Here is a 27,258-nt window from a genome sequence, read left to right on the forward strand (position 1 = left end):
AGACCCTGTCTCAAAAAAAAGTACTTTTTACTTCTAAAGTTAGTCATGACCACGGAACAGTAAAATCTGTATATGAATAACAGCTGCTGCCTCTTAACAGGAAGACAGAACACGTCCACAGTAATGATGACAAACAGAAAAGATTTCACCACTCCTCCTTGTTTAAATTTTTATTGGAGACTCTACATAGAATGAAAACAGGCTGGCTCCATAAAGAGGAAAAAGACTGGTAAGATACCAGGAGAGAAAGAAAAATCCAACATTCAAGCTGAAGAGAATCACAGACAATCTATACGGAGTGTCCACGCTCACAACAATGACTTCTGCTGGGTTTCTCCTAGTAACTGCCAATGCTCACTGTATTTAGTACTTACTATGTGCCAGACAGTGTTTAAAACATTTAATATGTACTAGCTCATCTAATTCTCATAACATGCTCTTCTGAGAAAAGTCACCGTTACTATTCTCACTCTAGAGAAGGAGGAAACAAGGCTAGAATGTGCATTTACACGAGTTACCTCTTAGGGGTTTTTGTTTGTTTTTAGAGACAGGGTCTCGCTCTGTAGTTTAGACTGGCCTTAAACTCACTATGTAGCCCAGGCTGGGCTTGAACTCGAAGCAATCATTCTGCCAAGGCTCCTGAGTGCTGGGATTACAGGCGTCTGCCACCATGCCTGGTTGTTACCTCTTAGTTCTAAAAACTTATTAGTACATTTTTGTTTTCCATAATAAATACATTCATCTTGGAAATAGGTACGTATACACACAGCATCTTGATTCTTTTTACTTCTCCTTCTCCCAGCATTGTCTCCTATTCATTTTCAGACCCCCTTCCCATAGCCACAAAATTTATCTCCATTTCCTATTTTGCTCTTTAAGTTAATTACACTTTGAGTTTCTCATATAAGAGAAATCATGCAATATTTAACCTTCTGTTTTTGTTTTTGTTTTTTTTGGTTTTTCTCCGGTACCAGGAACCGAACTCACGACCTTGCGCTTGCCAGGCAGGCGCTTTTGCCACTGAGCTAAATCCCCAGCCCCTATTTAACCTTCTGTATCTGATTTATTTCACTAGCTTGCATTCATTTTCCCAAAAATGACTCATATCTATCTTCTTCATGGCTGAGTAGTATTCACATATAATATATATAGCATTTGTATATATGCCTATGTGCCATATAGTATATTATATACCATATTGTATATATTATACTATATAATATATAGTATTAATATATAATACTATATGATAATGTATATAGCATATATTACATAGTATATCGTATATACTACATATTATATACTAATATTATACACATGCACACATGTACTAAAAAGAGTAAGCATTAGCTCTTATTATGAGAAACTCAGCATAAAGTCATTGTTAGGAGCATGGACACCCTATATGGTGGTCCTAGCCCTGGCAATTTTTATGACCTTGAACACATTACATATACTTTATCTCAGTTTCCACTTATGAACAGTGGAATCAGTTATATCTGTAAGCTACCATATGTGAAGCAATACTTAGCTCACTGCATGGTAAATAGAAACTCTAAGGTTAGAGGCAATAATGGTGACAGTAATAGCACTAATAATAAAATTTATACATATAAATATAAATTTTTACACATCCATTTATCTGTTGATAGGCATATGAGCCACCTCCAATTTTGCTATTACAAGTGTGTTGCTGTAAGCATGGATATGCATGTATCACTGTAATATGGTGTCTTTAACTCTCTCAGGGAGCTATCTAGAAGGGGAATACAGTGGTGCCTTGGTTTATGAACTTGTTTTATGATTTTGGGGAAAATGTCTGTATTTGTGTTTCTGTGGGCAGATGGCCATAGTAATGTTTGTCATCCAATGCAGAGTTTGTGAATGGAAGCAAAATTTTCCAGCTTTTGTTCATGAACAGAAGCATTTGTGGCTGGGCGTGGTGGCCCACACCTGTAATCCCAGCACTTGGAGGCTGAGGTAGGAGGATCGTTGCCAGTTCAAGACCAGCCTGGGTTTCAAAGTGAGCTCCAGGCCAGCCTGAACTGCATAGTGAGACCCTGTCTCAAAAAGGCAAAAAAAAGAGAGAAGCGTTTGTGAATTAAGGTACTACTGTGTCTGAGTCAAACAGAATTTCTATTTTAATCTTTCAACGAACCCCTATACCGATTTCCATAATGGCTATACTACTTTACATTCACACCAACAATGCAGAAGGGTTCCTCATAACCTCTCCAGCATTTGTTGTTTTTTGAGTTCTTGATGATAGCCATTCTTTGTGGAATAAAATAGAATCTCAAGTGTTGTTTTGATTTACATTCCCTAATGGACAATGTAGCTAAACATTTTTTCATGTACCTACTGGCCATTTGTACTTCTGAGAGTGTCTGTTCATTTCAACTGCCCACTTTTCTACTAAGTCTACATTTTGGAGATCTAATGTTTTTTAGTTCTTTGTGTACTCTAGATATCGGGAAGTTACTTTTTGTTTAGTAAAGAACATTTCCCCAATAAATATTTTGGGAAAGGACTTCTATTAGTTCATTTACATTTTCCCCACATTATTAAATAAGCTGTTATCGTTTTCTACTTCTTTCCTCTCTATACAAACCAATACTCTTGGGTTTCTCATTAGTTTCCATTTTGAAATAGATTTTGAAGCCTACATTTGACAAACACATACTAGACAATGGAGTGGAGAGATGAAATATGTGGGACTGCAGCAGGCATGAACAGATGAAGCTCATGCTCCTGCAAGTGCACTGTTTTGTTGTTTTTCTTTTTTGTCTTTTTAAGACACGTCTCACTATGCAGTTCAGGCTGGCCTAGAGCTCACTTTGTAGCCCAGGCAGGTCTCGAACTTACAGTGACCCTCCTTCCTCAGCCTCCCAAGTGCTGGGATTACAGGTGTGCGCCACCATGCCCGGCAACACATTTTAAATCTTTTTTTATCCTCCCCTCCCCGCAATTAGGATATTTAATAATGACTTTTTTTTTAAACTTTTTTTTCCTTCGGCTCTTTATTTGGAACAATGGTAGATTACCCTGGAGCAATCCTGAATTATTATTTTCATATTATTTATGAAATGAAACTTCTTGAGTAGTAAACTAATACTTTTTACCCAAGGGTCTTTGATTATTCAATGGAGAAGGTGAACTAAGGACAATATAAATGATGCAATTTAGAGAATCCAGGTTTTAAAGTTAGTTCTGAGGTTCAATCCAGGATCTACACTGAGCATGATACATGGGTCACTTTTTCTCAGCAGCAAGTTCCTTTCTGACAGGTAAAATGGATGTAGGATCACCTTCCTCACAGAGATAGCATGAGAATTAAATGAGCTATGAAGTGCATGACACATACAGGTGCCTCTGTGCCCAGTATTAGTTTTCTTAAACAGAAGACATTTATGTGGAATTGTTTGCACTCGGCCCATTCTATAGCAAATGTTACATAAGTATTAATTCTTTTCCTTTCAAATCTTTACACTCAAACATTTCATTCCTGGCCAGTAGTCACATAGTGTCTGATGGAGTTGAAATTCTTATAAAAATGAAGACAAACAGGACTCTAACTCACGTATTTGACGTATTCCTTCCATTGTTGCCACCACTGCATGGAGATGATGAACCAATTGTGTCCTGGCTGCAGACCGTATCTGCTTTCTCGTTCTAACCATCCTCTGTACACACAAAAGAAATTCAATACACAAAGTGAAATTGTGTGAAACTGAGGCCAACACCCAAAACTTAACATTAGAAGTTTTAGAAAGGGCTAGGTGTGGTGGTGAATGCCTTAGAGGCTGAGGCAGAAAGATCACAAGTTCAAGCCCTTTATTTTACTTTGAGTTTCTGACACGGGGGTCTCACTATGTAGTTCCAGCTGGCCTTGAACTTGTGGAGATCCTCCTGCCTCAGTCTCTCTAGTGCTGGGATTATAGGTGAATGCCACCACACTCACCTATCAAACTCTTTACTGTAAAACATATAATTTAGTGGTACTTAGTATAATGAAGATGCTGTCCAACCACATACTTTGTTAAATTCCAAAACATGTTCATATACTCCAACTAAAAGTCATCCATTAAATAGTTATTCCCCATTACTCACTTCCCCCAAGGCTTTAACACCTACCAATCAGTTGTCTGTACCTATGCAGTGGCCTATTTTGACTATTTCATACGAATGGAATACACTGTGTGAGTTACATCCACCTTCTTTCATTTAGCATATTTGTGGGGCTCATCCATGTTATAGCATGTACCGCAACTCTATTCCTTTTTATGGCTGAATAATGTTCCATGGTATGTGTATACTATTTCTTACTTATCCATTCCTCCACAGATAGATATATAGGGACTGTTTCCACTTTTTTGGTTACTGTGAGTAATGGTGCTATAAACATGTTGTCCAAGTATTTGAGTACCTATTTTTATTTGTTTTGGGTTATACCTAGAGGTGGAATTGCTGGGTTATTTGGAAATTCTGTGTTGAAGAACTGCCAAATTGTTTTGCCCAACAGCCACAGAAGTTTACATTTCCACCAAAATGAGAATTCTAATTGCTCAACATGCCATTTTTTAATATTATAACCATTCCAGAGGATAAGAAGTAGAATTTCATTGCTGTTTTGGTGTTTTGTCTTTTTTTTTTTTTTTGTACAAGGAATTGAACTCAGGACCTTGTGCTTGCCAGGCAGGCACTTGTGCCACTGAGCTATATCCTTGGCCCTCGTTGTAGTTTTGATTTGTATTTCCCCGGTAACTAATGACACTGTACATGTTTTTAGGGTGCTTGATGACCATCTGAACATCTTACACAGAGAAATTTACATTTAAGTCCATTTTCATTTTTCCATTTTTTAATTAGGTTTACTTCTCACTGCACCGTAAGCTGTTTACAGATTCTGGTTACTAGAATCTTATCAGATATATACTTTGCAAATACTGTCTCTCACTCTGTAAGTTGTTTTTTCAGTTATTAGATTGTATCGTTTAATATTCAAGTGTAAAATTTTTCCCCTTTTATTTTGCACGAGAATTGCACCCCCAAGAGCACCCTACCACTAATTTACATCTTCAGCCTCTTTTACTTTTTGAGACAGGGTCTCGCTAAGTTGCCTGGGCTGGCCTCAACCTCAGGGTCCTCTTGCCTTCGCCTCCCAAGTATCTGGGATTACAGGCTTGCACTACCATACCTGACTCAAAAGTTAATTTTGATGAGGTCCAATTTATATTTGTCTTTGGTTGTTCATGCTTCTGGAGTCACATCTAAGAATCCACTGCAAAATCCAAATTGTTCTAAAGGAAGTTTTGTTGGATACAGAGCTCTTAAGAGTTTGGTTTTTTTTCTTTTTAGTTCTTTAGTAAAAATATCATCCCTCTTTATTCTTGATTTCACGTTTTCTTTTCTTTTCTCTTCTTTTTTTTGGTGGTACCAGGCATCAAACTCATGACCTTGCGCTTGCCAGGCAGGCACTTACGCCACTGAGCTATATCCCCCACCTGATTTTATGCTTTTGGATGAGAAAAATACCTTTACTGAGAATTTCTCATATGTGACAAGCAGCTTCTCTCTTGCTACTTTCAAAATTCTGTCTTTTGACAATTTCATCATGTGTCTCAGTGCACATCTCTCTAACTTTCTTGAAATTCAGTAAAATTTTTGAACATCTATGTTAATGTCTTTTATCAAATTTGGGAAGTTCTTGGCAATTATTTCCTCAACTATTCTGCCCTTTTCTCTTGTTTCTTTCTGAGATTTCTTTGTTAATATTGTAAATAGCTGCCCCAAAGTCTTTGGGTGCTATGCTAAATATTTGGGATCACTCCTGAGATACATTCTATTAAATGCACCCTAACCTCCCATATATATGCATCACATTTTCCTGTTTCATTCCATGCCTCAAATTTTTTTCCTGCTAAAAACTGAACAGATTTGATAATATATTTTAAGAACTCTGAATTCTAGACCCCACCTTCTTTCTTTGCTTTCTGGAACAAATGTTGTGTGCACTTGTATGGCGGGGGGGATACTTAGGATTGAACTCAGGGCCTTTGTTATTGATTTACATCCCTAGCCCTTTTTCTTTTGAGACAAGGTCTCACTAAGTCTCTAAACTGTCCAGGCTAAGCTCAAACTTGCAAACCTTCTGCCTCCCAGAGTACTTGGGTTATAGGTGTGAGCCACCATGTCTTGTTCTTTCTAGACTAATTGACTAATTCCATGGTCTGTTTTCCAGCATATTGTTTTGCAGTACAAGCCTCCTCAGTTTCTTTTTGATTTCCTTTTATTTAATTTTGTTTTTATTTTTAGGCCTGGCTTTCTTGGAGTGACCCTAACTTATGGGCAGCTAATAATTGGCAGAGGTTGTGCCAAACACCTTCAGCTAGTCACACCTGCTGCTCTGCTCCAAATCTGTTCTAGTGTCAGAGGACTATGGCGCTGACTTACTGGACGGGAGGGATGGAAGTAGCTCCAGGTGACATCACCACAGACTTCCATTATTCTTAACAAGGTTTAGTTTTTCTTGAATGTTTCTCAATTTGCTTTATTTCTTTGGTCTGTTTAGAGCCATGAAACATGTACATCATTTTGTGTAAGGCTGGTTTTTAGGGAGAAAGGTAAGCTCTTGACTCAGCTGTTCTAGAATTTATGACACAAACCCCTTTCACCCCTGAGATTGAGCCCCGGCCCTGTGCACTAAGCAACAGTCCCAGCTTTTTAATTGTTTTAAATTTTGAGACAGGACCTCATTTGCTAAATTGTGATCCTCCTTCTTTAGCCTCCCAGAGTGCTGTAATTATAAGTGTGTACCACCCATATCCAGTTTATGTTGCTGATTTTTTTAGACAAAATAATGATTAAGTTAGAACCAGTACATGTTTTGCTGCACTGCTCAGAACAAACCTGATTCATCCTTAAAAATCATCACAGGCAAATGAATCCATGCAAGTAAAAATGGAGGCAAACAAAACTAACAAACAAACAAAAATCTGACAAATGAATCAGTCAAAATTGATTCTAAATTACATTGAAGTATAAATAAATAAACAAACACTGAAGTACATCCCCAGACCTTTTTAATTAAAAAAAAAAAACAACTTTAGAAAGATTCTTAGTTGCCCAGGCTCACAGCTGTGATCCTCTGGTCTCAGCTTCCCAAGCAACTGAGATTAAGTATTAATGTTTTTAATGAAATCAGTCCTAGATTTGATTCTATCACTTCCAGGTAAATTTAGATAATTTCTTTTTCTTTCTTTTTTTATTGTTTCTGGTACTGGGAATTGAACCCTTGCACTTGCCAGGCAGGCGCTTGTGCCACTGAGCTACATCCCCAGCCCTGCTCAACTTCAATGAATCTCAGTTTCTCCTCTTTTATAAAATGAGGTGACACTAATCTCAGGCAAGCAGCCTGGGGACTAGGTGGGATAATAAACAGAAGCATTTGGTAACAAACTTCCTTGAAAATACAAGTTTATCACTATTTAAAAAACAGGAAGCTATGAGAAGCTGCAGAATAAGCTAAGGAATTAAATATAGTCTATATAGCATTTTATCCCTATGCTAAGTCATACTGACTTCATAGTATATTACCATAGTACAAAATTAGATCATAGTACTGTAAGGGGAAAAAAAGTCAATGTAGCCACATAAAAGCCTTTCCAATGTACATACAATGTCTTAAGTATACACACCCATGCACTTAAAAACATTCTACTTTTTGATATGTAAAAATTACAGAAAATCAAGGCAAAATTGTAAATAACACCTGAAAATTATAAACTTTCTTCTGAGGATCAAAATTAAAAGACTTTTGCTTTATCATCTTTTTCTTTTTTGTGAGACAAGGTCTCACTGTGCAGGCCAGGCTGGCACTGAATTCAACTAGGTAGCTCAGGCTAGCCTTGAACTTTTGACTCTTCTGCCTCAGCCTCTACAGTGCTACAACTACAACCACGCACCACCACACCTAGCTCTTACTTTATCTTCTTCAAGAAATAACCATTTTAAAATCCAGTTAAAAACGTGGAAAAAGGCCAGTGTGGTGGCACATACCCGTAATCTCAGCACTTAGGAGGCTGAGGCAGGAGGATTGCTATGAGTTTGAGACCAGCCTGGGCTACAAAGTGAGCTCAAGGCCAACCTGAATTGCACAGCGAGACCCTGTCTTAAAAAGACCAAAACCAAACAAAAAAACAAACAAACAAAAAATGTGGAAAATATACTTGATATTTAACTAACATTGCCTAATTGAATATTGAATGTATGATCTTTGTCTCAGGTATTTCAAATAATGACTTCAATAATATGCCCTGCATCAAAAAATCTCAAGGCAGGGGAAACCACTTAGACATTTGAAGGCAAAATATGTTACCCTTTTTTTGTGTGTGTAGTAGTGGGGATGGAACCAAGAGAGCACTGAGGTATATCCTCAGCCTTCTGTTAAGACAGGATCTTGTAAGTTGGCCAGGGTGGCCTCAAATTTGCAATCCTCCTGCCTCAGCCTCCCAAGTGGCTGAGATAGTAGGCATTCACTGGTCCTAACTGTATGCATGATACTTTTTTTGTTTGAGATGGGTCTTGCTATGTAGTCCAGGCTGGCTTTGAACTCACTATGTAGTCCAAGATGGCCTCAAACTCATGGCAATGTTTCTGTCTCAGACTCCTGAGTGCTAGCATTATAGGATACACCACCATGCCTGGATCTGCATGCATAATACTTTTTAGAAAAGGTGAATGGACCAGGTACATACTGAGCATTTATTCTAAAAGCAAAGATTAGTAGAGATTCTGCCCTATTTCTGAAATTTTCTGTATAAATGTGTAGTATACACTTGATCTTAGCCAAAAGGCTGAGAAGCGATGAATGTGTAGTATAATGATAATAATACCAGAAAACAGTGGAAGATACTCAAAGTAATAAAACTGAACTACAGCAATAAAAATGTACAGACTTTCAACATAATCCAGATGGTTTAAGTAATATATCCTAAGTAAATCCTTGGGCAAATATATATAGACTTTATTACTAAATTATCCCAATATGCTTATTGTAAAGAAAAATCAAGGTAATAGGATGAACAGGGCTACCAGCCAATAATTTATGTATAAAAATACCATTTTATTTGATCTTGAGTTTAAATAGGAACAGGAAAAACAATTCTAGAATATTCTCATTTTTTGTAAATATTTTACAAATATCATTATAAGCATGCATGTAAGTAGGTATGTGAATATAAAAAATATTAGTGCCAGTTATTATAAAAAAATTATTAAAATTTAAAAATTTTTAAATTAAAAATTTAAAAAATTTTAAAAAAATTATTTAAAAATATTTATTAGTGCCAGTTATTATAGACATTATAGACATTTTGTGCTCAGCTCTACTTTCTAACTTTTCCACATGAAATATGAAGTGTTTTTGTGCCAAAGAAAAATGGCTTTCTAGAAAATGTTTTAATTTTTAAAAATTTAACATTCATGTAATTTTTATGTTAAGTTTTGTCTGCCCCTCCCCGCCCCCTGTGCTGAGGATTGAATCCTGGGCCTCACACATTACAGGCAAATGTTTTGTCACAGAACTACAACCCTATTCCCAGTGAAAATTTAATGCAAACAGAATTTGACTTCTAAATTAATCCAGTCCCTTGGCTTGAAAGGTACTTATTTTTCAGGGATTAGAAATTTCAACTATATAATGAAATAATATAGAGCCTGAGGCCACAAATTTACCTAATAATTTGTCCTTCTTCTTCTGGAGTAGCTGGTCTTAACCCCAGAACTATGTGACATACCTATAAGGAAGGAAAAAAAAGATAAATCAAACTTTATTGACTGGTACCAATGACTTGATTACATATTTTACATTCCGTGAATGAGATCCACTTTTTAGATTGGAATCTGAATTAGCAGTAGTTTTCAACTGATGAATTATCAGTGGTTCACTTGAGCAAATTTTAACTTCAACTGGGTCAAAAAAAAAAAAAAATTTGTTCTTTTGGTAACGGGGATGGAACCCAGGGAGTACTGTGCTGTTATATCTCCAAACTTTTTAAATTTGAGATAGTGTCTTGCTAAATTGCCCATGCTGGCTTTGAACTTGGGATCCTTCTGACTCAGTCTCTTGAGTGGCTGGGATTGCTGTACAGATGTGCACTGTTGGGAATGGCTTAATTTTTCTTTTTTTTTCTTTTCTTTTCTTTTTTTTTGGTACCAAGAATTGGAACTCAGGACCTTGTGCTTGCCAGGCTGCTGAGCTATATCAGTGGCCCAATTTTTCTTTTATCTTAAAAATAAAGGCTAACTTCCAAATCTCTAAGCAGGGAGGAAGATGGGAAAGAGAAGAGAAAGAAAAGGGAATGAGAAGGAGAAAAGAAACATGTAAGCACTTTTCACAATATTCATTCATTCATTCATTTATTTAGAAGTGCTGGGGCCTCACACATGCAAAGCAAGCACTCTATTACTGAGCTATATCCCCTGGCCCAATACTCTGTATTTTAGTAGAATGTTCTCACACAGTATGTTTTTTGCCATTGTAATACTACTGGATGCATGCAGCACAATTTATTCAACTACTGTTAATAGGTATTTTGGTTATTTTCTGTTTTAGAATGCAACAAAATGTATACAAGAACATACTTCTTTTTAGTGGTTAGTGAACACGTTTCTGTAGGATATACACACAGGTATATGTGACTTGCTGAGTCACACGGGGTAGGTGTACATCCAGGTCTCATAAATACTATCAATTTCCAAAGTAATTATACTAACTTATTCCCATGAGCAACGTGTGAGTTTCACTTTTTTTTTTCCTTTCCAGTACCGGGAATTGAACTCACGACCTCGCGCTTGCCAGGCAGGCGCTGTGCCGCTGAGCTAAATCCCCAGCCCCCTCACATGCTTGTTATCATCAATCATAGTTTGTATTACTTAAAAACTAATCATTCTGGTAGGTATCTAATATATTACAAGTATGGTTTTAATATGTATTTTCATGATAACTAAAGAGGTTAGCCAGCCAGACACAATGGCACACACTCCATCTACTCAGGACGCTAAGGCAGGAAGACCACAAACTTAAGGCCAACTTGGGCAAATTAGTGAAACTTTGTCTGAAAATAAAAATTAAAAATAAAGAGGGAAAGTAATCCAGTGGTAGAGCCCTCTCAAGTCCAACCAATCTGAGTGATGCAAGGAAAAAAAAGTCACTTTTCATTAATTTATTAGGTATGTGGATGTTTTCACAGTACTTATTCAAGCTTTTTGTACATTTTTACATTGGGATTCTGTGTTTTCCTTGTTGATGTCTATTCTTTGTGTGTCTTTTTTATGTCTTTTGCTGGATATAGGTATTATAAAAATCTTCTACTCTGTGGCTTATCTTTCCATTCTCTTAATCTTATCGCTTGTTAAAAAAGAAGTTCTTCATCTTATTGAAGTCCAACATAGTATTTCTTTCCTTTATGGTTAGTACTTTATATGACCAGCTTAAGAACTCTGTCATCTCAAAATTAAAATATAAGGGGGCTGGGGATTTAGCTCAGCGGCAAAAGCGCCTGCCTCGAAAGTGCAAGGTCGTGAGTTCGGTTCCCAGTACCGGAGAAAAACAAAAAACAAAACAAAACAAAACCAAAAAAAAAAAAAAAAATCAAAATTAAAACATATTTTCACAGTATTTTTTTCTAGAAACCTTTTATTTTGCCAATCACATTCTGATTTTTTTCTTTTTTTTTTGGTGAGACAGAGTTTTGCTATGTAGTTCAGGCTGGCCTGGACTCACAGTGTAGCCCAGGCTGGCCTCAAACTCATTGCAATCCTCCTCCTTAGCCTCCACAGTGCTGGGATTACAGGCATGAGCTACCATGCCAGATTATCTATTTATTTTCTGTTTATTTATTTTTGCCTTTTAAAGACAGGGTCTCAATATGCAGTTCAGGCTGGCCTTGAGCTCATTTTGTAGCCCAGGCTCATCTCAAACTTGCAATGATCCTCCTGCCTCAGCCTCCCAAGTGCTGGGATTACAGGTGTACGCCACCATGTCCGGCCATGCCAGGCTATCACATTTAGATTTTAACCTACCTGAAATTAATTTTTATGTACAACATGAAGTGGCAATAATGTACTTTTTCTTTTTCCCTACATTTATTTAGAAGACTTTACCTTCTCTTCTGCATTGTAATGATGTTTTGTTACAAGTATCGACAAAAAATGTCTAGGGCTATTTAAGGACTCAAGACTGTTCCACTGACATAGTTGTCTGATTTTAAATCAATATCGTACTATCTTAATCACTGCTGCTTTATAAAAAGTTCTAATATCTGGTAATGTAAGTTCTCAAACTGTCATTCATTATTATCTTAGCTAAAACAACAATAAATTCTGGGGACTGTGAGTATATCAAAGCTATAATCAATATAAAAGGAAAAGGACATCATTACAATATTGAGTCTTCCAACCCATAAATATGAATTATTCGTTATCATTTTCTATTGCTACTGTAAAAAAAGACCATAAATTCAGTGGCTTAATAAACATTAATATCAAGAGCCTCATTAAGATAAAATCAAGACATCAGCAAGCCTGCGTTCTTTTCTAGAGACTTTAAGAAAAAATTTTTTACTTATCCAGTTTCTAGTGGCCATACATTGTTTTCCTTATGGCCCTTTATTTTCAGACTTGACATCGTATGACCCTTCTGCAAATTATGTTTTCTCTCCCGCAGAAGGAAAGGGTTTACACCTTTAAGGATGCATGAGATTACATTTGAACCTCCCTGAATAACACAAGCTCTGAGTCTTTACCTTGATATATCTGTACAGTCGTTTTGACAAATAATAAAATATATTCACAAGTTCTGGGGATTAAAGTCTGGTTATCTGGGGGATAGGAGGAGCATTATTCTGCCTACCATACTTTTTTTCTTTTTTTAAGAAATAAAGTCTCATGATGTTACTCAGGCTGGCCATGAACTCCTAAGTTGAAGAGATGCACTGCCTCAGCCTCTCAAGCAGCTGGGAATACAGGTGTGTACCACTGCACACAGTTAGTGTACTGTACTGTTAAACATTTGATATTTTTTGCCTGATTTATAAGAGAAGACCTTGATTATATTTGGCATCCTTATGCAAAAAAAGAAATGAAAACTACAGTACCTCAGGAACCTTTTCCAAAACAATTCTATTGACACTGTACATTCTAGATTTAAATCTGCCCCGTTTTTGATGGTGCTGGGAACCAAACAAACCCAGTGCCTCATGCATGCCGGGCAAGCACTCTACTGCTGAGTCAAATTCTCAACCAGTGTGTACTACATTTTACAACCCAAAACACTCAGCCAAGAGTGATCTTTGAAAAAAACAAAAGCATAATTCAATACTGTATCATCAAACTTATTAGCTAACTCCAGCAATTTTAAGCTAAAGACAGACAATAAAACAAGCTAACATCTGCTTACTCATATTTTAATTGAATGTATAATCTTAAAAGAATATCTGCACAGAGATAAAGCAAATATAGTAAATATAATAATAAAATTTATGTAAGGAATAGATTATGGATGTTTGCCCCCCAATCACTTTATTTCTCAGAATGAAATGTTATGGAACACACACACACACACACACACACACACACACACACACACACACCGAGTAATCCAAATCTCAAGTATATACCCGTTTATAAATTAAAAGTCATAGAAAAATAGTATTACTCCAAGTCCCTGAAAAGATGGCAAACTCAAAATGCCACACACTATGTAAGAGCTACACGTTGACTCAAATATAATGTGATAATAATGTTTATATAATGAACGATATAAAGTCACCTTAAAAGAAGCAATAGTAAAAGAGCCTATAGAATCTACTACTGAAGATATTATTTTAAATAAAGTAAAAAATAGTTGACAATATTAATGTTATCAAGGAAGGCAGTTCTATTTATAGCAATGATTTATATTATTTTCATATATATTTTATAAAGCCATCAACCTGAATCCTCGCTGAACATTACAATGGATTGATAATAAATGGATACTATAGGGCTATCAGACCGTGTTTTAAATATATAACAATGAGTCATTAGCTGTCAAGAAGAGGCCAATTTCATTTATTCCAACACAGCTATCTTTGCAGAAAGGTTATTCTTTATTCCAAATGGAAGATCATGATAGATATAAATATTCCAAACCATACTGACCTTCACAGGGGAGTTTTTACAAAAAGCAAAATAAGAAACTAAAATAAATAGCTATAATACATAAACAAAACTAAAATATATTAACTTAATAAACTTAAATATGAGGTATTAAAAATGGGAAGATGTAACTTGTATGTAAAAATCAGAGTGAAAATACTAGTTTCAGTAGAAAAAGTTAAAATCTGGCAAGATCAGCAACTTAATATTCACTCCTAACACATTTCTTTTCTTTTTCTCTCCTCTCCTTCCTTCCCTCACTCCCCCTCAATCTTTTTGGACCTTCCACAGGATAAAGCCCAAGAAACGGTCTGCATTGCAGCTAAGATGATCTAGAGGATATCCTAGCCTGAAAGATTGTATACTCTGAAAAATTTACAAGTATCTACTTATTTTTCCTCTTTCTGGAAAAGATGTAAAGAACTACCAGTACTACTCTCCTCTATGCCTATCAATTATCTTAAACATACCTGGAAGAGGAGATTCAAAAATTCATTAGCAAGAACATTTTTCACACTCCAGATCTGATAATCTTCCAGCGTAAGATGGCCCATCTGAGACATTAAAAAAGATCTCATGTTAAAAGCCTTATTTTTTTATAGCATTTAAATAAGGCTGGCTCATTAAACTTATGTTCCTGGAAACAAAGCAATAACTTATATTAGATGCTATGTATTAATCTGAAAAGTTCGCAAGCTGGTATAAATTTACAAATGATAAAGTTTACACAAATTTCATCTGTAACTTTATTCAAGTAATCAGTAGAAACAAAGCACTTATCAATAATCTTCTTTCTCCAGTAAGACCTGGGAAATAAAATATTTCTGTTTTAAGAGTTACTTATGAACACCAGGGGTGGTGGTGCATGCCTGTAATCCCAGCACTCGGGAGGCTGAGGCAGGAGGATTGTTGTGAGTTTGAGACCAGCCTGGGCTACAAAGTGAGTTTAAGGCCAGCCTAAACTGCATAGCAAGACCCTGTCTCAAAAAGACAAAAAAAAAAAAACAAAAAACGAGAAACCCAAGAGTTATTTACAAAAATCTATGAAAGGCAGTGGGTGGGCAAAATGAAACATTTACTAATTTCTTTTTTTTTTTTGGAGATGGGGTCTCACTGTGTAGTTCAGGCTGGCCTTGAGTTCAGTGAGCAGCCCAGATGGTCTTCAACTTATGGCGATCTTCCTGCCTCAGCTGCCTGACTACTGGGATCACAGGCATGTGCCACCATGCCCGGCAAATATTTACTAACTTTGAAATAAAAAAGCAGACTTTTTGGATTATTCTTTTTCACCTTAAACATTTTCTAAGACCTTAAAAAATCAAGCAATACTAACAGACTTCTTAGAGATTTAAAGGAACTTATAAATATCTACATTATATTTCTCTCAAAATACAATTTTTAGAAAGTTTATTAGAACATTTGATTTACATAATGATTATATTCATTGTGGGGAGTTGATACATGTAAATAACACATCTTAATTTTTTATCCCTTTTCCTTCCCCAAAATACAATTTAATTTATTTATTTATTATTGGTACCAGCAATCAAACTCATGACCTTGGGCTTGCCAGGCAGGTGCTGTGCCGCTGAGCTATACCCCGGGCCCCACGGAATCTTCCTTATCACGATCACTTTTTTAAATTGTCCTGCTCACTCACAACGAAGAGGAAGTACTTCGAAGCGTCCCTTCTCCCATACAGTACATGGTCTATACTGGTTTTTTTTGGTACCAGGAATCTAACTCATGACCTTGTGCTTGTCAGGCAGGTGCTGGGCCACTGAGCTATATCACTGGCCCTCCAATATGGTACAAAGTGTTGCAAATATCTATCTGGATCTCTAATACATAATTCCCAAAAGGATCTTTAACCGAGAGACCTATCTCTTGTTTATATTATAATGCTATCAAAAGTTTCAATTCTTCCCATAATTATCCATGTGTGCTGCTGCTGCTTCTTTTTTTTCTTTTTTGGTACCAGGAATCAAACTCAGGACCTTGTGCTTGCCAGGCAGATGCTGTGCAGCTGAGCTATATCCCTGGCCCTTATTCACTCTTCTGAAAAATGACTTTTTACCAATAGTTTTTTGGGGGTGGGGTGAGATACTGGGGTCTTGAACCTAAGGTCTTTTTTTTTTTTGAGACAGGTTCTCACTATGTAGTTCAGGCTGGCCTTCAACTCACTATGTAGCACAGGCTGGCCTCAAACTCACAGCAATCCTCTTGCTTCAGCCTCCTGAGTGCTGGGAATACAGGTGTGTGCCACCATGCCCGGCTTGAACCTCAAGTCTTGCACATACTAGGTAAGCATTGGTTTTATCAGGTAAAACAGTAAGTCACAATACATTCATAATGAAACATTACATAGATGCTAAAAAGCAAGTAGTTTTGTACATAGCATATTGAAGATACTAAACATTTATGAAATTTAGAAAAATCTTGATTTATCATTTAAAAAAATGAGAGCTAAAGGCTTCACAACATCATACACCTTGGTATAGGCAGCATAAGTTATGTGCTATATAATCTAACAGACCCTAAGGTATAAATATACTCTTATTTCAACTCACTGTATAGTTTTACACTGAACCATCAAAGACTGAAATTCCTGGATGGAACAGAGAGAAACTATATTGAAAAGAACTTAACATTTCAAAATGCTACCTTTTTCCTTGAAGTAATAATTATTAATGATTTTGGATCAATGACAAAATTAACAGGCAGTATAAATTCCTCTCAGTTTTTTAGCATTTAGTATTTGGAACAGAGAGGGAAACCATAGTGACATATAAAAACAATCATATCATTGTGTTCTCAGTTAATCTATCCACCCTTGAAATCATGATTCCAATCTCTATCTCTATGCTAGGCTTGCTTCTATTCTTAACATAAATAGAATCATATACTATGTATTGCTGTATATTTGACTTCTTTTGTTAATATATTAGCATCACCATAACTTATTCAAATAGAAGAAATGAAGATTATAAACTATCAATTTCAAGGGCTCTGTTTTATTAGACTTCCAAGAGTTGTTTAAAGATGGAATGAACTATGTTTAGAGATAATGTGGAGGTATTTTAACCATAGTTTCAGATAATTACTTGATGAGGATGATACAGAAGATTTATCTGATTACATACGCAAAATATACATTTCATTTTTGAGTTTACAGTATTTTTAGAAAAAGAGAAATTAGTCAGAGCTAGACTCACCTTTGTGGTGTCATGTGCATTCAATATACCTTCTACAATGTCAGAAAGGTCCATATGTAATTCCTTTAAAAACAACAACCCAAATGAGTAATTAGAAAAGAATAAGTGGATATAATACTTATTTTATTATTCAGTAGCTATAGTATACTGTATGTTAGTAAAATATTTTAAAATCACCATAAATAGATTTCAATATTGCTTTAAAAATTAAGACAACTTTCCTTCATTCTTACTTTACACAGTAAGTTTGGTTTGTTAAATTTTTCTAAGCCAAATTCTCATCAATTTTGTACCATTAGCTATATTTTGAGTGGCACACTATAGTAACTAAATGCAGTAACAAATTCTTCTCTTTTAAATTATTTGTTCCATTTTCCCGTTAGAAATGTATATGCCATAAAACATAAGCAATCAAAACTTACAGGGATATCATCAGTACGGTTGTCCTTCCAGACCTCTAAAAGTGCAACTACCATGTCTCTCAGTTCCACCCTGGAGAGAACTCCATCGCGGTCAACATCAAACACCTTGAAGCAAACTAATGAAAAGAAAATTTTATGGAAGGAAATTATTTTTAAATTCTGAAGTATAATATATTTGATTAGAAGCTGCCCTTGTATTGTTACTGAGGTTTTCTTTGTTCTGAGCAGTTCTCAGTAGGAGTAGACTCCACTGTATCATCGTATTTTTTGGAACTTGTAGGACTTCCTGCATAGACTCCATGAATCTATTACTAAATTAATACTCAGGCTGGAGAGACCTTTATATTAGCAAAATACAGAGTTAACTTCCTTATATATCAGAAAGAAATGTCTGTTATTATAAATATTATAATCCCTTATTTTTGTTTTTGTTTTTTGTTTTGTTTTGGTCTTTTTGAGACAAGGTCTTGCTATGCAGTTCAGGCTGGTCTTGAACTCACTTTGTAGCCCAGGCTGGCCTGGAACTCACAAGATCCTCCTACCTCAGCCTCTCGAGTGCTGGGATTACAGGCATGAGCCACCATGCCTGGCTATAATCCCTTATTTTAAAGAGGATCTCAATATCTATCTCCCCTCCCTTATTTCACTTCCCTTCCTCCCTTTCTTCCTGTACTGAGGAATGAATGCAGGGAATCTAGGGCCTTGGATATGTTAGGCAAGTGCTCTATCACTGAGCTACATTCTCAACTCCTCTGAGGTAATTTGTACTACTCAAAACTAACCACTGCAGAGTTGTTTCATGTATGTTTAAAGTATCACATCTAAATTCAGAATCAGTAACAAGCTGATAAAGATAACTTGCTTCTACTTTACCTCTCTAAAACAGAAATTTTAAATACTTTAAAACACTTTTAAATTTAATCATTTACCTCAAATGACAAGAGATTTCAGCCTCCTTCTTTAATATTAAGTTTTAAAGAAAACAAATCATTTACCAAAAAGCCAGCTTTGACCAAGAGCATATCAATGGGAAATAAAAAGGCAATCTCAATTTTTAAGATTGATTATTAAAAATGATCTAGTTCATATACCTCCATAATAGAATACTTGTATCAACAGAGTGTATCACAGTACATTACTAAATAAGATCAAAATATCAAACAAAACCTCCAATCAGGCAGCATCTATGAAGCTCTATTTTAGAAATAATTGCCCTAGTAAATATATTTGCATTAGATTCCAATTAAATGTACACTGCTGCATTTTCTCAAATATGGTTAAGATTTAATAACGCAATATATTTATGCTTATAAATTATGCTATAATAACATTTTAGCGAGGTTTAAAAGGCCATTTTAGTATTTAATAAAATTGTATTCTGATTATAAATTTCACTTTGCCAATAAAATATTAATGTGTACAAGCAAAAGAAAATGAATTATACTTCAAATTGTGCAAGACTAAATTCTCTATATAAATGAACTGTAAATATTTCCCAAATGCTTAAAATTTTCATTATCATGAATTACAAATTCTTCAGGAAAATCAACCCATTATTAACAAGGATTTCCAAGCTATTCTCAACTCAAAGAGTAGATGAGGTTTTACTGACCTCAATAAAGTCCAATATGCAAACCTGACATTATGAAAACTCAAGCCTTAATGTACAGATTCTCTAGGGATAAAAGGTATGCAACTTGCAATTTTACTGACATGGTTCAACACACTTACATTTTTGTCTTTCTGCCAGGGGCCCCCTGCAACAGGCTGACAACCCACAGGATATCTCCTTAAAATCTATGTGATTATCACGATTTTCATCAAAAGCATTAAACAATCCTAAAAAAATTTAAAAAGACAGCATAAGTCACAGCCAACGAATTTCCTAATATTAGTACTGACATATTTATGAAAAGGGGACATACTCTTTCCCATAAACTGGCTGAATTAAAATAAAAAAAAAGTTTATTACTAGCTCCCAATGTATCAGGAAGTATTTCTTTCTCTCTTGGTACAAATCTACTGAGACTTATGATCCTAACAGAAAATAGAATCTTCTAGCGTTTGGTTATGTCAGTCTGCACTTCTGATATCCACTATAATGGCTTAATGTATCTGTATTTTTTAAAGCTTACAAGTAAGCCAGGCATGATGACACACACTTATAATCCCAGGACTTGGGATGCCGAGGGTAGAAGATCAGTGCGAGTTTGAAGCCAGCCTGGGCAACATAGTGAGTTCAAGGCCAGCCTGAATGACATAGTGAGACCCTGTCTCAAAAAACGCCCCCAAAACCAAAAAACAAACAAAAAAATTGACAAAAAAAGAAAAAGTAAAAAAATGAGAGAGAAAAGTTGGATTGCTTTGAATATACAGTTACACCATCATGTCATTAATAAAATCCTTCTAAAAGCAAAGGGAAATACACTATACTCTAAGAAAGAAACCCTCTACTACACTTTGTACTACTTAATTTTTCTTTTCTTTTCTTTTTTCTTTTTTTGGTACTAGGAATTGAATTCACAACCGCATGCTTGCCAGGCAGGCACTGTGCTACTGAGCTATATCCCTGGCCAATTTTTCCTACATGAATATTTTAAATTTCAGAAATGAAAACAGATTCATAATTTAATCTTGTTTTTTTAAACTTTTTTTTAAAAAATGGAAAAGAAAATTTTATTTTCAAATGAAAATTATATTATCAATTTCTAACTTTAAAAAAATAAAAATGTGACTACATGGTTAAAGTAGGTAGAAACCCAGAGTGTTACCTGCCATGGCTCCTGTAACAAGCACTTCTGAAGTATCTTAGGTCTCTGAAAAATATACATCATATACCTAAGAACCTAATTTAGTGTCCTATGTTTAAAGGATAGAAAACTAAAGCTCAGTAATTTATCAGAAGTTGAAAAACTTTATAATCAGAGCTGAGTCTAGGGGCACACACCTACATCCCCAGTTATTGGGAAAGCTGAGAGAGGAGGACTGCAGTATGAGGCCAGTCTGGGGAACTTACACCCTGTTTCAAAACTTAATAAAAAGAAAGAAGAATCACTGCTCTCTGAGTTCAAATTTCAGTACTACCCAAAAAAAAAACCCTATAATCAGGCTGTGAGTGTAGCTCAGCGGCATAGCACCTGCCTAGCATGTTTAAGACCCTGAGTTTAATCCCCATCATTACAAAACAAAGCAAAAAACAAAACAACTTCATAACCAGAAGCAGAACCTAAGCATTCAGATTCCAAACGTGATCTTTGTGATGTCATCTACAATTATTCTTTGTAACTATTTAAAAACAAAAAAGCCACCTGTCCTGATGGTGCATGCCTGTAACCCCAGGGCACTCATGAGACTACAACAGGAGGATCGTGAGTTCAAGGCCAGCCTGGACTACATAGCATGACCTTGTCTCAAAAAAAAAAGTCATATTAGTTTGGAGCTACACTGAACCTCAGTAATACTCTAGTACAGCAGTTTTTCATTCTTTGGGGAAGAAGTGAAAGTCCTGTGTAAAAACCTGGCGCTCCACCCATTCAGTACGCACAACCCTCGTCCAGGCATATCACTTGCTAACATATCTTACTAGAGCACAGTCTCCTAATCACTGACTTAGTCGAACTCGTTTCTATATGAGAATATTCAGTTGCAAACAGCTAAACTGACTTATGAAAGTTTACACGGGTAGAATATGAAGCTCAAGATTATAACTCTAATTTCCACCTTAATTTTTCTCCATTATACTCATTGAAAGAAACTTGCAAACCTAACAGAATATGACTTTTTTGGGGTGGTACTGGGGGATTAAACCCATGACCTTCACATTGAACTACTCCAGCCCTTTCACATTCTTTATTTTGAAAAACAGTCTCACTAAATCGTTCAGTCAGGGGCTTTAATGCTGAATCCTCCTGCCTCATCCTCCCAGAGTGTCGGGATTGCAAGTGTGCATCACCACACCTGGCTGGAAATACGACCTTTTTAAAGTTAAAACATATTCATTATGAATAAGCAATGGGCTTCAGTATGTTTATTTTTCAATGAACATTTGTAGAAAATGGACTGATTCCTACCTTCACTTAGAGATGGACGAATAGGTGGTGAAACAAGCGGGCCAAAGGTCTCTAAGTCAAATCGTCCAGTACGGGACTGAGCCTTTAACAACCAGTAGCGTTTCTCCAGATCAATGATGTCCGACTCCTCTACTGTGTATGAAATCAAAGAGTTATAAAACCTCAGCAGTTAGTTCACCCAGATAATATATCTTCCAAAGATATATGTGTGTGTATATATATATATACATACATATATATGTGTGTGTATATATATGTATATATGTGTGTGTGTGTGTGTATATATATGTATATATATATATTCCCCCCCCCTTTTCTTTTCTCTTTTCTTTTCCCCAAGAAAGGACCTCACTGTGTAATTCACACTGGTCTTGAACAAACTTTGTAAATCCAGGTTGATCTCAAACTCGGGATCCTTCTGCCTCAGCCTCCTGGGTGCTAGGATTACGTGTGTGCCACCATACGTGGCTTCTTTCAAGGATGTATTTTAATTTCCCAATTCAATTACTAAAAATAATTCTAATTAAAAAGTAACATGCTTTAAAATCAGAAAAAAGAAAACTACAATTTCTCCCTAAATAGACTGCTTAAATTTAACACAATACATAAAATAATACACAACTGAGCGACTTACATTTCCCATGCCACTTTTATCTAAACTTTTTTCTTTGTTTTTTGCTTTTATTGTTTTATTTTGTTTTAAGACAGGGTCTCACTATACAGTTCAGGAAGGCCTTGAACTTTCCATGTAGCCCAGACTAGACTCAAACTCACGGGGTATCTTCCTGCTTCTGCCTTCCGAGTGCGAGGATTACAGGCATGTGCCACCATGCCCAGCATTTTTGCTAATTTTCAAACTCTATCTTGGATTTAAATTTTTCTATGTACATCTTCTTTCTTGGCTAGACTATAAACTTTTTTTTTTTTTTTTGACTATAAACATTATAATACCAAGACCCAGGTCTGATTCATCTTGTCAATATGGTGACTGACTTACATATTCAATATTTATTGTACAAATGGAAAAAGTGAGTAGAGGACAAGCAGCAAAATCAATGATTGAGGAGGTGGAGCAGGATGGATGATGTGCTACATAATAGCAGAATTATGCAAGTATGAACATAAACATTCCTCTCTCTCCATTCATTAGTAGGTGCATTAAAATTTCAGACAAGCTTTAACCACAGCCACATTTTATATGCATTTTCTTCCTTCAAGGAATTAAAGTGAAATTTGGAAAAAACACACAAGATACTTAGTTTCAACTCCATAAAGCAAACAAAGTGGTATTATTAAAATAAAAACCTGGTATTATTAAAATCAAAAGTGGTATTATTAAAATAAAATCCCTTTTTAGCCATAATCTAGTAACTAGCACCAGATTTGCCTGCTTGCTATAAATAAATGGAAAATTGTACAAAATATATAAAACCACTATTTCTACAAATTAGAAGACAGGCAGTACAGGACTGTGATCCCTGAGATGAAGGAAACTAATCCACTGCCCTGACTGTCTAACTATAGTCACTTTCTAGACCTTGGTAAAAGTAAGGAAACTAGAAAAATTTCACTAAATTAAGAACACAGTTTAGTTCTCTCTCTTCTTTGTGGTGCTGGGGAGTTAAATCCAGCACCCTATGCACATTATGAGCTTCTGTATTACTAAGTTACATCCTTAGTGCTGAGATTTTATTAGTAGTCTGTGACTTGCCTGGTGTGGTTAGACCTAGGAAATTCATTCTTACCAATTTAGAAATGCTTTGCTATTATTATTTCCGATATTTTCTTCTACCTTATTCTGAAACTCCACTTACATTATGTTTGATATTGTGTTATAAGTCACTGAGGTTCTAATAATTTTTACTTCCATATTATTTATGGCTATTAATGTGTTGCAATGCAGACTTGGGTAACGGCAACAGAGTCTAAAGGGACACAAGCGTAAAATAATTAATATCTGCCTCTTTAAGAAAATGTTTGGCATCTGGGCATGGTGGTGCACACCTGTAATCTCAGCATTTGGGAGGCTGAGGCAGGAGGATCAGTGCAAGTTTGAGGCCAGCCTGGGTTACAAAGGGAGTCCAGGCCAGCCTAAACTACACAGCAAGACCCTGAAGGAAAGGAAAGAAAGAGAAAGGAGAGGAGAGGGGAGAAGAGGGGAAGGGAGGGGAAGGGAGGCGAGGGGGGGGGGAGAAAAGAAGAAAAAAGAAAAGAAAAGAAAAAAGAGAAAAGAGGAAAAAAGTAAAGAAAAAAAAAAATTTAGCAATCCTGGTGTTATAGACTGTGAAAATGCAAAATGCAAGACATCAAGAATGTAAGAAACTACAAAACAGGACTTCAGAACCATGAGATGCCAATGAGACTGAGATTTAACACTTTGCAACTGTGAAGCCTTGAAACTACAAGAATGCCACATACCCCTCCCACCCAGACTTTATTTTTTGTCTAGTAACAAAACTGAGCAAAAGATACAGAGATTTCCCATATGCCTCTACTCTCACACATAGTCTTTTCAATTGCCAGCACCTCCCACAAAAGTGGTATGTTTGTCACAACTAAGGAGCCTATTTTGACACAATTTTCACTCAAAGTCTGTAATTTTCATTAGGGTTCACTCTGGTGTTGCATATTCTACAGGTTTGGACAAATATATAATGGTATTATATACTGCAGAATCACAGTAACTTCACTTGCCTCCTCGGCTGTGTCCTGCCTATTTGACCCTCCTTCCTCATTAGCCCTGGGTAACCACCAATCTTTTTTATTGTCTTAAGATTTCTTTTGAATTTTAGCCTCACTCCAGTCTCTGCAAAATTCCTACATAACAGGACAGGTAGAGAAAATTATCTTTGCATTTGGGTTTTTATCAGATTCAAACATGACAGAGGTTTCTCAAAAAGTTTAGCTGATTTCATTTTACCAAAGATTATCCTCTGGCAGGCTCATCCCACTCTTGTCCTGAAAGCATCCCACATTCCTTGATCACCTAGAAAGAACTCATCTCTCCAGCATTCAAATTGCTGGCATCTACATACCTTTAATGGCTATAAGGAAGAATAGGATTTTCTGGTTTATGTGGTTAATTCATGTTATTACAATAGAAGTAGAGGTCTTTTTACCCTATTTCCTAAAACTAAGCAGAACATTTCTCTCTCCAATTATTAACATGAATCTGAAAATTCTCACTTATGTAATAAAGCATAAAATAGGAATACTGGGGGAAAATAAGCAAGGCCACTTGTATAGAAACAGAATATATATCAAAAAATTCTAGAAAATTCATTTATAAATTACAAGTGAGTTCAACATTTGCTAGGATGAAAAAATATCCAAAAATCAATGCTTTTTCTATACAATATCAATAACATGTAAGAAAATATTTTAAAAGTACACCAATAATAGCACCTCTCCCACAAGACATAGCATGTCCAAAAAAAAACAATATAAGCGAGATTTTCAGAAAGAAACTTTACAAATATTATTAGAGAGCTAAATAAATGAAAAGGCATAGTATGACCCCCCAATAAGGCCTAGAGAGATACACAGCATGGCCTTAAGTAGATTAGTTAGGGAAGATCGCACTGAGTGTGACATATGAGCAACAACCTAAAGGAGGCAAAGGAACAAATATACAGATTAAAAAATTTTTTTAGACAGAAGAACAAGACAGAAGCCTCAAGGAGAGAATATGCCTGGCAAATTTAAGGAAGAGAAAGATCAGAGTGGCTGAAGTAGAGTTGGTGGGGAATAGGGGCGAATAATAACAGTAGTGTACAAGAGATAAAGTCAGAGGTTTATAGACATCAGATTACAAAGGTTATTGTAAGGACTTTCACTTTAAGTAAAATGTTGAACCACCAGAGGGCTTGAAGCATAGGAGTGAGGTAATGTAGTCTACAGAATCACTTGGTTGCTAAACAGAGAATAGTCTGATGGGCAGCAAGAACCGAAGCAGGAAGATTAGTTATTCCTATCTATTAAAGAGTTAAAACCAGTAATATATTCAATTACAAAGCAATAAAATGACAGCCAATTAACAAGTACCGGCCAGGCAACTTGTAAGAAACATAAGAGTTTAATTTCAATAAAAAACTATTTCAAAAGAAAAATATTTCAAAAAGGCTGCTTCAAACACTTCCCTAAGACATCTGCATGACTTACTCCCACAACTCATTGTCTTTATTCAAATGTCACCTTCTCATATCACCCAAACGGCATTCCATTCACTCACACTCTCTTACTTCTCCCTCCCTGCTGTATTTTGCTCAGTGATACTTATCAACGTCTCACCTACGTAACTTACTTGTTTTATTACCTGTCTCACAACTAAAACATACACTCCTCAAGGGCAAAGTTTTTGTTCACAACTGTACTGCAACTTAGAATACCTGGCACAGTTTGATCATTCAATATATAAGTTTAATGAATAAATTAAAATTTGTTCAGCTTCTACTTCTCATATGTGTATCTATTTATATTTCTGCCCGAGCAGAAAATAAAAAGGTCTTGCCAATATGTGCTTGGAGTCAAGTACAATGACCCTACTTAGATTCCATTTTATAAAGAATATTCTCCTGGGAAGCTCTCTACTTGAGTATCCCTGAAGAGTCCTCTTGATCACCTATAATGCCTGTGAGAAGGAATTCCAAGAGTAACAGTACAGTCAATCCACATGTTCAGCATTCAAAAGAACTAATCGCTAACAGGAATGATGGGAGCCAAGGATTCAGCTCAGGGGCGCAGCGCCTGCCTGGCAAGTGTGAGGTTCTGAGTTTGATTCCTGGCACAAAAAAATAAAAAACAATAGAAGTAATTATAAACAAGGGAGAGACAGGGTTTTAAGATAACTTATTATAAGAAGTTAAAAATCAGAAATCAATATTCATTATCTTTATTAGTCTTCTGTACTGTTAATTATTTATGTCACTATAATCTTGGAAAGAAGGGAATTACCACCTATTATTTTATTTGCACACAGTGAAATCACTAAATCAAATATTTTTTCTCAGTCTTAGAGATCAAGGTTTCTCACTCTTGATGACATTGCTGACCTTTGGAATCAGATAGTTTTTTTTGTAAGAGGTTGTCTAGTGTATTTACTATAGGGTATTCAGCAGCACTTTGGCCTTTGTCCACTTGCTGTTAGCAGAGTAACTCCCCAGCTGTGAAAGCTCAAAGTGTCTCCGAAACACTGCTCAGTATCTCACATGGGTCAAGTGGTTCCCCACAGAGAAGTGCTGCCACATACATGTACAAATAATGCTAGCTCAGCGACTGTAAAAATTTTCATAGATACATTTATCTGTATTAAATGAAATAGTAAACTAGCGGGTAAATCTCCCAAGACATCAA

General features: G+C 35.8%; 1 protein-coding gene across 2 annotated transcripts in view; it reads right to left on the reverse strand.

Moving 5' to 3' along the window:
• Positions 1-27,258, reverse strand: part of Usp32 (ubiquitin specific peptidase 32) — a 166,860-nt gene that overhangs the window by 46,682 nt on the left and 92,920 nt on the right. For both annotated transcript variants that reach the window (XM_005393962.2, XM_013519383.1), the window contains exons 6-12: positions 21,907-22,038; positions 19,568-19,675; positions 17,837-17,952; positions 17,415-17,477; positions 14,670-14,753; positions 9,736-9,797; positions 3,581-3,683 (exon numbers count right to left, since the gene is read on the reverse strand). In XM_005393962.2, the coding sequence (XP_005394019.1) occupies positions 3,581-3,683; positions 9,736-9,797; positions 14,670-14,753; positions 17,415-17,477; positions 17,837-17,952; positions 19,568-19,675; positions 21,907-22,038 (668 nt within the window). The remainder of the gene's footprint in view (positions 1-3,580; positions 3,684-9,735; positions 9,798-14,669; positions 14,754-17,414; positions 17,478-17,836; positions 17,953-19,567; positions 19,676-21,906; positions 22,039-27,258) is intronic.

Source organism: Chinchilla lanigera, unplaced genomic scaffold (genome assembly GCF_000276665.1).
Source record: "Chinchilla lanigera isolate Chin_1 unplaced genomic scaffold, ChiLan1.0 scaffold00050, whole genome shotgun sequence".
NCBI lineage: Eukaryota > Metazoa > Chordata > Mammalia > Rodentia > Chinchillidae > Chinchilla > Chinchilla lanigera.